This window comes from Juglans regia, chromosome 11 (assembly GCF_001411555.2).
Source record: "Juglans regia cultivar Chandler chromosome 11, Walnut 2.0, whole genome shotgun sequence".
In the NCBI taxonomy this organism is placed as follows: Eukaryota; Viridiplantae; Streptophyta; class Magnoliopsida; order Fagales; family Juglandaceae; genus Juglans; species Juglans regia.
Genome location: NC_049911.1, coordinates 31,126,686 through 31,138,239, shown reverse-complemented (window position 1 = coordinate 31,138,239; position 11,554 = coordinate 31,126,686). Strand labels below are relative to the sequence as shown.

At 35.5% G+C, this 11,554-nt stretch overlaps 2 protein-coding genes across 2 annotated transcripts; one reads left to right on the top strand and one right to left on the bottom strand.

Moving 5' to 3' along the window:
• The first annotated feature begins 584 nt into the window (after positions 1 to 584).
• On the top strand, positions 585 to 4,264 carry LOC109007387 (U-box domain-containing protein 30-like). Its single transcript, XM_018987085.2, has 3 exons — positions 585 to 705; positions 924 to 2,805; positions 3,887 to 4,264. The coding sequence occupies exon 2, from the start codon at positions 1,327 to 1,329 to the stop codon at positions 2,680 to 2,682; it is 1,356 nt and encodes a 451-aa protein (XP_018842630.1). The 5' UTR covers positions 585 to 705; positions 924 to 1,326; the 3' UTR covers positions 2,683 to 2,805; positions 3,887 to 4,264.
• A 683-nt stretch (positions 4,265 to 4,947) lies between these two features.
• Positions 4,948 to 10,238, bottom strand: LOC109007256 (serine carboxypeptidase-like 2). Its single transcript, XM_018986968.2, has 14 exons — positions 9,940 to 10,238; positions 9,616 to 9,761; positions 8,938 to 9,014; positions 8,686 to 8,808; positions 8,388 to 8,490; positions 8,104 to 8,141; positions 7,390 to 7,491; positions 7,174 to 7,260; positions 6,811 to 6,972; positions 6,249 to 6,320; positions 6,042 to 6,160; positions 5,510 to 5,623; positions 5,361 to 5,406; positions 4,948 to 5,263 (listed from the first exon to the last, which is right to left on the bottom strand). Exons 1-14 carry the CDS (start codon positions 10,143 to 10,145, stop codon positions 5,180 to 5,182), a joined length of 1,479 nt encoding a protein of 492 aa, XP_018842513.1. The 5' UTR covers positions 10,146 to 10,238; the 3' UTR covers positions 4,948 to 5,179.
• Positions 10,239 to 11,554: the final 1,316 nt, after the last annotated feature.

The following is an 11,554-nucleotide window of genomic DNA, read 5'->3' as shown; positions in this document are numbered from 1 at the left end:
TGGCTGTGCGGCTGGAGATGATCACTAAGGTTAAAAGCAAGGGAAATTATTTTCCTTCAATATCATCTGATTTAGATAAAAATATAAAGTTAGAGAAGATTTCCTTCGAAGTCTGATGATCACGACATAATGACATTAATAATAAAAAAAAACAGAGAAATGAAAAAGAAAATCAAAGAGAAAATGCAGAGGAGATGTTGGGCGGGTGGGTTTGCCACTTGCCACGACGAATCCAATACATGCCTTGTGCACTGTGACTTCGTACCCTGTAATTATTTTGACTGGGGAACATCAATTTCTCTTTTTGACTCTCTGTCTCACTCCCCGCCGAGTCAGGTTGCGTCTTCGGCTTTTGCTGCAGTTTAGATTATCCATCCCCTCCCAAGCGGCAAATTCATCATATTCTACCACAATTTTAAAACAAAACAATTAAACAACCGGATATCAAAGTAAGAGAGAATAGGAATGCACGTGTGATGTGCCTTGATCCGGGGTTTAACCACCGGCTATAACCGGTCCGTCCAGGTGGTCCTTTTCTACTCCCGAGAAAATTATACAAAATATTGAAAAAAGAGCAAAAGATTAAAAAAACTCATTTTACGGGGCTCTCGTTTCCTGCTTCAAAAGAAAACCAGTAGTGGAGGAGACTGTGCAGAAGATAGAGCTTTTTCTTTGCTCTCTCTCTCTCTGGCTCTTGGTGGCTTGGTATGGTTTATCAATCTTCTCACTCTCTGGTGTCCATACTGTTCCAAATAAATCTCTTTGCCAATCTGTCAGTTTTATTTTGTTATGTACTAATTGCGAATCTGATGCGTGGATACTGTTCATGTATAATGAATTTGTAGCCTTATTTTTTCACTTTTGATAGCGTCTTTTTCACTGATCTGGTGCTGATGATTTCACACTTTTCTTTGATCTTGAAGAGGAAGTGAGCTTTGGTATTGGGGAAGAAATTACAACTGATGATGACGATGATGGTAGTGAAGAAGAATGTGACCCCTTTGACCAGAGAGAGAAAGAACGACAAAAGAGAGGGAAAGTGAGAAAGAAAGCCAAGGATGGAGAAAAGATGTCCCCTTTGACGGGCATTGTTGCTTGTGCATTGTTGATGAGAGAGATAGCGAAAGAGAGCGAAAGAGAGACAAGGAACTGAGTCACTGAGAGAGAGAGAGAGAGAACCGCTTACCCCCTTTATCTTCCGCACGCGTTTCTTGTACTCTGGATGTGATGGGTCTCTTGGAATTTTAAGTGTCTCTGTCTTCTCTTTCTTATCAATAATCTTTGTCAATCTTCTTTAGGCATTTTCCAAAGAGGGTTTTCGACAGAATGCAGATGTCCCAGCCCTCTAGTCGGAGAAGAGACGGGGGCGATGGGAAGCTCGATTTGGGCGGCAGCGGGCAAGTGTTGGGTCTGGAGACTGCGGTGAAAGATTGCATTTTGGGCGGAGATGCCGCCTTCTTCGGGGGTGGTATCACCGATAGATTGGACTTGAAGAAGATGGTCGCGGAGCTCGAACCCATAGATGTTCCCTCTGTGTTTATCTGCCCGATCTCTTTGGAGCCGATGCAAGACCCCGTGACCCTTTGCACGGGCCAGACATACGAGAGATCCAACATTCTCAAATGGTTATCTTTGGGACACTTCACTTGCCCCACCACGATGCAGGATCTGTGGGACGATTCGGTCACGCCGAACACAACTCTGCACCAGCTTATTTACAGTTGGTTTACGCAGAAGTACATTGCGATGAAGAAGAGGTCGGAGGATGTGCAAGGCAGAAGTGTGGAGCTTTTGGAGACGCTGAAGAAGGTTAAGGGTCAAGCTAGAGTTCAAGCTCTTAAAGACCTGAGGCAGGTCGTTGTTGCTCATGCTTCGGCGAAGAAGACTGTGGTGGACAATAACGGTATAGCCTTGGTTTCTTCTCTGTTAGGCCATTTCACTTCGCATGCAGTGGGGTCGGAGGCAATTGGGATTCTTGTGAATTTAGATCTCGACTCGCAGTCGAAGGCCAATTTGATGCAACCCGCGAAGATATCGTTAATGGTGGACATGCTGAATGAGGGATCCATTGAGACCAAGATCAATTGCACGAAATTGATCGAAACGCTGATGGCTGGGAAGGATTTTAGGTCGGAGATTGTCTCAAGCTTGAGTCTTTTGATGGGGTTGTTGAGGTTGGTGAAGGATAAAAGACATCCAAACGGTGTCTTCGCCGGTCTCAGTTTACTGAAAACAGTTTGTTCTCACGAGTCTATTCGGATGTCTGTTGTGAGCATTGGAGCAGTCCCCCAATTGGTTGAGCTCCTGCCCAGTTTGAATAATGAGTGTTTGGAATTGGCTCTATATGTGCTAGAAGTAGTATCCACTCTTCCAGAAGGAAGACTGGCTTTGAAAGGTTGCTCAAACACGATACCAAATGTGGTGAGGTTAATGATGAAGGTGTCTGAGAGCTGCACTCAGTTTGCACTGTCAATCTTGTGGGCTGTTTGCAAGCTTGCCCCAGAGGAATGTGCCGCACTTGCTGTGGAGGCAGGTTTGGCGGCTAAGCTCCTGCTTGTAATTCAGAGTGGTTGCAATCCGATTATGAAGCAACGGTCTGCTGAGCTCTTGAAATTGTGTAGTCTAAATTACACACCTACCATCTTCATTTCCAAGTGTAAGCTTACAAGAACGATACAATGAAGGAACAAAGGCAAGTTGTTGATATACTTCTCACTTATTTTTTCCCTTCGGCCTTGGGGACCAAGGGACCAAAGGACTTGTTGGACCTGCAGATTTGAGGCTCAGATTCATTGGGTTTCTGAGGTATCCTTTCCTCTTGTGTATACTAAGAAATTAGATTCTGTCGGTTAGTTTCAATTCAAGAAGCAACATAAAAGGTGGATTGAGTTCTATATTGTTTATTGCATAGGTTAAAATCCTTTGTCTATAACCCCGGCCGTTTACCCTGATATTTCCATTAAGCCCCAGAAAGTTTCAGTTGGTCTGTTTTTGTTTGACAACTCTAGTACCAATCTTGAAACTGTTTGCTGATTCTTCCAATCTGGAAACAGTGAGCAGGAAACTTTTACAAGCATGAGTTTGAATTTTGTCTTTTATCCAAGTAATTGTGTTACTTTTAAATGGTCCCTTTCCCTTCGATTGGTTTGAAGGAGTTTGTGAGTTCGTGAGTTTGTATCACTGAGTCCCACTGTCAAGTTTGTAGAGATTGTTTGGCTTTGAACAAAAAAACCATGGACACCCATATCTATTTTTCTTAATGGTTAATCATTTGATTTGCTTAACTATAAATCTGCTCATGCTTGGATGTAAACAAGGAACTAAAATAAACCAGCACTTGTATAACACACCATCGTGCTTTTATTCTCTTGATTTGCCTATCATTTTATGAGATGTGACCATAGTTGAGACAGAGACTGAGTGCTTGTTTGATGTAAGATGTGTAAAAACCTATAAAAATAATATTTGTTAAGAACTAATAAAAGAATTGCAGTTACCTTGAGAGGAGACCTAAAAAGAATGGAAATAGCAAAGTTAAAGTTATGTGATTTAAATTACTAAGTATTTAGAAATGAGAAATGCTACAAGGAAGCCGTACATCACACACCTCCACCAAACCAACATGTGATTTGTCATTTTTACCATTCTATTTAAACACATATTTAAGCATTAAGATAGAAGAACAAAAATGACAAATCACATGTAGGTGTGTGGTGTAAGGCTTTCATGTAGAACTTCTCTTTAGAAATATTTGTGACGAAATCGATGATTGAAACTATTTGTGCATTGCCTCAATTAGTTGTTGTGATTGGTTTATAAAAGCACTTGTTGGAGTGGATATCATGTATTTAGATAGTTTCACTGATGCCTGTTCCTCTTGTTGTAGGTGTAAGGTTCAATTTCAGATTTAGAAGGAATGATCGATCTACTTCCAAAAATGGAAGTTCGAGATAAGTAAGAGTTGAACCTTTTTACTCAAAAGTTTTGCACAAATTCTTAATCACAAAGGAAATAAAATCCTTTACGTGCCTATTTGATATGGACATGAAGCACACTCCATTCGGCATGATATCTACTGTATTTACTTTCATCTCTCTGTAATTTGTGAGCAACCTTATCCACAAGATGCCATAATATATTGTACCATATGAGAAATAGGAGGGTCCTTTAATCTTGGGCACTTTAGGCATCATCTTAATTTATTTCTTTACATGTTACATTTTAATGTTAAGTATTCATGGTCTTGGATATTAGGCTTCCAAAACGCCTGTCTCAACACTATTCTGTTTAGAGCAATGCTACGTACAGTTTCCATTTTTGGGACTGCAATGCAAGCCTAGGCAATTTTTTCTTTAAAACTACAAAAATATCCCTCCTAAAATGATTTTTTTTCTCATTTAATAAAGGACCTGCACATACAGTCTTCAAGTAGGGACTGCAAATATAATTTCTCTTCTTTTTATAAGCTCAATTTCCAATGCCTTCATTTTTTTCACATGATCAGATGCTACTATATATAGTATGCTGTTGTTATTTTTTTTGCCGGGTTTGATGAAATAGGACTTTTTTTTTTTTTAAACAAACAGATTTTAATAGATTTCTTTACCTCTTTCTGCTTTTCTCTGTTATATTGTTAGTGAACAAGAAGTTCCACTCGTGCCTTCATATCTCTGGATGTATTTTCAAAAAATGAAAACCATTCCAAAATATATATATATTGCAAGAAAAATTCTTCTCATCAATCACTATTCATAATTTCACACCCCACACTTTATGAAAAACGCTCCAACACCCTATGAAAAGCTATACGTGTGGGGTGTGATGTGAACAGTTGATTTGTAGCAAAAACACCCATACATTCTATGAAAAGCTATAGGTATTGGGATGTGTGATGTGAACAGTTGTTGATTTGTAGCAAAATACTTTTTTCAAAAGGAGAATATGAAATAAGTGGAACCAGTAAAGAGTCTGACCAGCACTTAGCTGTGACGTTTTGTTTTGATTCGACAGTCAAGTCACATGGGTATTATTTGCAAGATACAGGATCGCATTATAGTTTTGCCCAACAAATTTTCTAGTTGGTGAACAATTTTGGTATTTTCTCTAAATTATTTTGTCTTTGTAATGGGTTGATATGGCATATCCATGCATGGCTATGCGCGCGGCGGGCTGGAGATGATCACAAAGATTCGTGAGATATCCACCTTTTGAACATGGCTAAACATTCTTCAGGCTTGTACTCGGGTGCGGTGTGCCCTCCACCCTGCTTGCATATAAATCCCAACAACAACAATGCAAATTTATTAACATTCGTAATAAAAGCCCCCAAGTCCAATGCAAAATTATTAAGTTTTCCTTGCCTTCACAGTTGCGAATGTCATCCTGTTGGAATAAGTCCTTGTGTACCTGGTCATGCCAAATTACTCTTACTTCTTTTATTACTCACTGTCTTATGTAATTTCAACAAAATACAGAGAACAAACAAACAACTAGAAAGTTTGGGATTTACCCAGCAACTTGGCCGTGGACGGTCCACGGCCTCCAGTCATCGACAATGGTGTAGTTTAAAGATCTAATCCAGGCTTGAGTCCCCAAGAACGGCACTATGATGTCATGATCACCGCTGCGAATTATTACAATTTATTTTGAATAATGAGAGAGAATTGCATCGATGTGCTATAGTTACATCCAAAAAATAATACTCCATCTCAAACCCTATAAGTTAGTTGTGTTAAATATATAAATAATAAAATCTATTTCTTCGCATTAGTTTAAACTTTCAGGATAAATGATGATTTCACATGGTATCAGAACAAAGGTTTAACTTCGAACCTTGATTTTATACCATACAAACATTTCACGCGTTGGACCCATTTATTGAGAGAAAGTGACTTGCACGTGAGGGAAGTGTTAAAGATATAAATAATAAAATCTATCTCTTCTCATTAATTTAAACTTTTAGAGCATGATTTCATAAATTGTGTTAAGATAATATAATCCTTACCAAAAAGAAGAAGAAGAAGAGGAGGAGGAGATGTCACCTGTATATCAAAGAACGGTAGCCTTTAATACTCAGGTTAACGTGATAGTCATAAGTGCTGTGAACATCTTGTGTATAACGCAATCCATAATTGCAACGTTGCCATTCCCCTATACTTCCCTGCAAAACGGAGCTCTTTACTCTTTATTTCTCTTTGACTCTTTGTTTTCTGGGTACTCACATGTTGAGAGTGATCAAGTTCTTGTACCTCGCGTATGTTAATTGCTTTGCGGACACCATCGTCGTTAGCCCAATAACCAGAAAGCAAATATCCATAACTCTACTTTGGCCCAACAAAAAAACAGAAACCCAAAAAAATAAATCCATAAGTCTATAGATAGGTGCAGAAGATGAGTCCAAAAATGTAATTGCAAATAATGAAAATTTTTAACTAAATTAATTAATGTCATATCAACTCATTTTTTAAGAATGCTTTTATCATGTATTGTATAGCTCAGACAGATCAAAATTAAAAAACAGATATATATAAATTCTAAATGTACAATTTTTGTGTATGTCTTTCTATAAAAAAAGTAGATTTCATTATAAAAAAAATATAAAAAATTATTTTTTCTTTATGAGTGTTATAATTATAAATGTAAAACACAAAAATAATTTTACATAAACTGATGTAACTTTCCGTGATTCATCAGATTTATTTTATAATAAATATAATAATTTATAATTTATAATATTATTTTTATATAATTTATTTATAACTAAAATATTTCTCTTAAATTAAATCTAAATAAAAAGAGATGCGGAGTTACGCGACAGCCGAGTACGGGAACTGATGGGTCGGGGATGGGGTCCTCCAGGCATACTCTGAGATTTTCGTAAAGGGATCTTCTTTTACCAAACATTGCTGGCTTAGGAGAAGCAAAACCGCACAGAGGTTCCAAAATCTGCCCCGTATTAAGTGCTGAAATACACTGGGAAAAATAATAGTGCATACCAATGTTAATGTATGGTAAATAAAAATTATATTTACAAGACTTTTTAATTTTTAAGCACTGTCCACCTGACCATATTATTAGAAGAAAAATGTTAAATATATTTTAAAAAATTTAATTTTTCACATTTCAATTATTGTTTTACAGCAGACGTGCTTGGAATGTAAGGGTAAGTCGTACCGCATAGAAGGCCTGAATATCTTTAGAACAGTCTGCATTTCCGGGATCTATATATGCATACTCTCCTTCACAACTTGTCTTCAATGACTGAACAAAATGTCATAGTTAAAAATCCCTAAATCTGTATGGTACGTACCGCTCATGATGGAGGACGGGAGTACTCGTACGGTACGTGTGGGCTTTTGGAAGATTATTTATTATTATAATAATATGTACCTCGTAGAGTTCATCAGAAATGAGTCCCAGTCCGTGAGCGTGTGGGATTGCTGAATTTCCGTCTGTACTTGGATCTGTTACGGCATTCCCCAGCAAGTATCCCTGCAGTCAATTCAGAAGTACTACTGCTTGATTAATTAGCAACTGATTAAAAGATTCTGTTTGTTTTATAAAATTTATTAATTTTTTTCATTTTATTTAATTATTATAATTTTTTTAAATTTTTATATAAAATAATATAAATAATTCAAATTTTTAAAATTTTCATATATAACTTGTACATTAATGTTTAATTGGCAGTATTTGGCAATATATTGGCATATATGCATGGCAATGCACCTTTTGTTTTGCTTTTGCCAGATGAATTTTCAGGATTCATTACTAATTTCAATTAAACATTTTTTACACGAGTTTTACTATATATAAACCAGTGTGTCATTATAACACACCCCAGTGTACTACTTATAGTATTGGGACATTATAATTTAAAAAAAAAATTAAAGTACCAATTATTTTTTAGCATAGTTGATGTAAAAAGTTCCCACATCAACGGTGCAATGGTTGTGTTAAAAATAGCGTTTCTAAATAGATTTTCTATTTTGACACATATAGTTCAAACTGAGTTCATGTGTGGTTAATTTTCTCTTTTCATGTTATTTTTCATTTTCCTAAACAAAAGAAGGAGGGAGATCTAGGACATGAGAAATCAGAGACCTGGAGGTTTATCAATGGTTCAATACCTTCTTCAATTCCTGCAAGCCAATAGAACTTGAGAATCAGTCATATTATAAGGATGCATGCATGGTGCTGTGAATTATTAAAGTTCGATATCTAGCTACTGTTTAAGTCAATAAAATGCTTTACGCGTGCTTATTAATTTCTTTAAAACAAAAGAAACACTGCTCCTGTTTGTTTGCAGATGAATCTGTTACAAACACGTCCAACTTCATGCATGGTTTATGATCCTTTAAACTCATGATATATATATATATATATACCATTTGAGATTTTTTGCACCAGGATTGGAATGGGAATGCCCGAATACGAATCCCCACCCACGTAGACTGGGTTCGAGACAAATTCTGGATGATCAACCAGCCACTGCATTATACAAAACGCATGCAGACATCAGCAACAATATATATATAACAAGAAGAAGGACAATTAATAATTTTTATATTCTAATATAGCAACAGTGCTCCAGAAGCAGGAGTACTTGAGATCTAGTAATTGCATATGCCTATATATATATATATATAAATATATATATAAACACACACACATGCATATATATACCTTGATGAGAAATTGATGGAGGTGGTCTACTTGCTTGAAGTCGCCCGTCAGGGAACCACCTGGAGTTTTTGCGTAGGAAAATCCAGTGCCAACAGGCGAGTCCACAAATATTACGCTAGATGCCTGCGCCATGCAATCATCACCGGCTTCCAAATCATCCTTATACATATAGATATCATGTGTGTGTACGTACGTCAAAATGCAAAACAAATTCAGGGAAACTTTGCCCCAGCACTAGGAAAATATTTTAACCTTTGACCATGAATATGGATTTATGACCAACTCCGGCAGGCTTCCATTGTACTCCTCCATCTTAAAATTCAATGGACCTACAAAATCGAGAGATAATCAACTTTTTTTGTTCTATTCAACGGTCTTGATGATCAACTAACTGCATGGGACATCGATATATTAATTTGTTTATTTATTAATTAATGATTACTCGCCCACTGATCATGATCACTCCGCACCCACTTAATTGGACCCACTTGAGTTTATCCGGACGCCCTATCATCTCAGAGGATATATGGTTTTAAATGATTTTTTATGAGTATTATAATTCTGCATGCAGATCTGAGCTCCCTGTACAAACTGGGAAACATCCTCTTATTTTTACTTAAATGAACATGAGTATGTTTTTAAGCAAAATTTGTTGTACAAACTTTCGTTCCTTGTGCATTTAAGGCTGTGTTTGGCAACGGGCTGTTATTAGATTACTTCATAATTATTCATAAACAATTTATTCACCACTTTACGAACAATTTATTACTATTTACTACTATTCTATAATTATTTATAAATTATTTTACTATCATTCAATATTCTAAAATAATTTAAGATATTTGTAACATCCAAACAAAACGAAGCCTAAAAACAAGTAATTTGAAAGCACTGGTACATGTCTACGCACGTACGTCTAGCTTCTCTCACCTATTTCAAACACGAGACCGGACCAAGCAGAGCAACCAGGGCCACCGGTTAACCAGAGCAGGATGGGGTCCTCTTCAGGATTTCTCTCCGACTTAACAAAGTAGTAGAAGAGCTGCACATCCTCTAATTCACCCACTCCCACATATCTAACATTATTCATTCATATTGACGTCACATCGTATAAGAATTTATATGGCATGATCTTTTGCTTCAAATAAAAAAGGACAGATATAAAAGAAGTCTTTTATAACCGGAGATATATAAATATATATATATATATCTATATATATATATATATTTATATACAGACTGCCTCAAACTCACCCAGTTTCAAGCTCGAAAGGAAGAGGTCCGTGGAAACCAGGAAGAAACTTAACCATCGAGCCTCCAGAGAATGCAAGCTCCGAGCAAACTTGTAAAAGATTCAGAAGTAGAAGAGCCATTAACATGCGAAACCGAAGAGAATGAATGCAAATTGAACCAAACATCGTTAGTGCATTTGGTTTTGGAGGTCTTTTGAGGACGTCCATGGTCGTCGTCTTGAAGCTAATTAATAAATGCGGTAAAGAACATGGATGGATGTTGGATAAGGGAGTGGCCTGGGAGCCTAAACGAGTGGTTTATGGTGAGGCGGATAGCTATATATGTACGTAGCCATCGAAGCTGCAATATTATGGCTTTTCTTATGATGAAAAGACAATCCGCAAATGAGCGGTCCCATTTTATGTTCATATGCGACATATATTTATATATAAATGGGAAAAGGATATAATGAATGCAACAACAAAATATATAGCCGTGGACAATGCATCTCGATTGCGACAGTAGAAATGAAATGCATTCCCGACAAACCTAGCTTTGATATGGAATAAGTGAGGTATCTAATAATGTCTTTGAGATATTTTACTAGTGATGAAAACATGATTTCAATGTGATGAGATCTTGAGTGTTTAACTAGGAAAGGTTTTAACTTTTTCGTGCTTTCTGATATCTTAATTAATATTAAAAAACCTAAAATATAGAACAAGTAATTTTAAATACGTTTTAATATCTTTTTCTAAAATCCTTTGAAGGTCCATGGATTCTCCTCTCCCTCACATTTGCCAATGTCATCCGGTTGAAAAAGATAAATGTTTTGTATAATATTTTATAAAAATAAATTTATAAATTTACGTAAGTTAATGTGATAATTTAAATTATAAAATTATTTCTATAATAAAATAAATTTAACAAATCACATTAATGATACGTGAGTTTATTTTTATAAAAAAAAAATTATAACCGTAATACTTTTTGTTAAAAAAATTACTTGTATGAGGCAATTTGTCAAAGTTTAATATTTATTTTTGTATATGTGACTAGACAAGGCAAGAAGATCTTTGACGCAATGATTTTGTCATAATTAACAAATAAAATGAATTAAATATCTTACATTTTAATATTTTATTTATTCCGAGCTAAATAGACAGGATCTTTATCCTTCATTACTAGGAATCGTATTTCAATTGAACTTGACCAAACTGACTAAAAAACAGTGATAGATGTTTTTTCATGACTGTTCACAAGTACTAATAAGAGTCGGGCTCGCTCTCGGTTTTCACGTCACTTTTTGAGTTTTTATTATTTTTTATTATATTTTTAAAAATTAAAAAAATATATAAATATACTTAAAATTATTCATCGTTAAGTAAAAAAAAATAATAAAAAATAATAATAATGCGGCTACTATACCTCCCTATTTTGAATACCGACCAGCGTAAAATTTTTTTTTTTTCATATTTTTTTAATATATTTAAATATATTTAAAAAATAAAAAATATATATTAATGCACTTAAAATTAATTTCTTAATTATTAAATAAAAAAAAAATTTAACCAACGGTCAAATAAAAATATCAACTTAGAGAGATAAAATAGACTTTCTGAAAAATAAAAATAAA

Coding starts and splice junctions, on each gene's coding strand:
- LOC109007387 (XM_018987085.2), top strand. CDS start 1,327: ATGCAGATGTCCCAGCCCTCTAGTCGGAGAAGAGACGGGGGCGATGGG.
- LOC109007256 (XM_018986968.2), bottom strand. CDS start 10,145: ATGGACGTCCTCAAAAGACCTCCAAAACCAAATGCACTAACGATGTTT. Junction 8,491..8,685: donor TCCATCAATTTCTCATCAAG/GTATATATATGC, acceptor TGTATAATGCAG/TGGCTGGTTGATCATCCAGA. Junction 6,973..7,173: donor ATATTCAGGCCTTCTATGCG/GTACGACTTACC, acceptor TATTTTTCCCAG/TGTATTTCAGCACTTAATAC.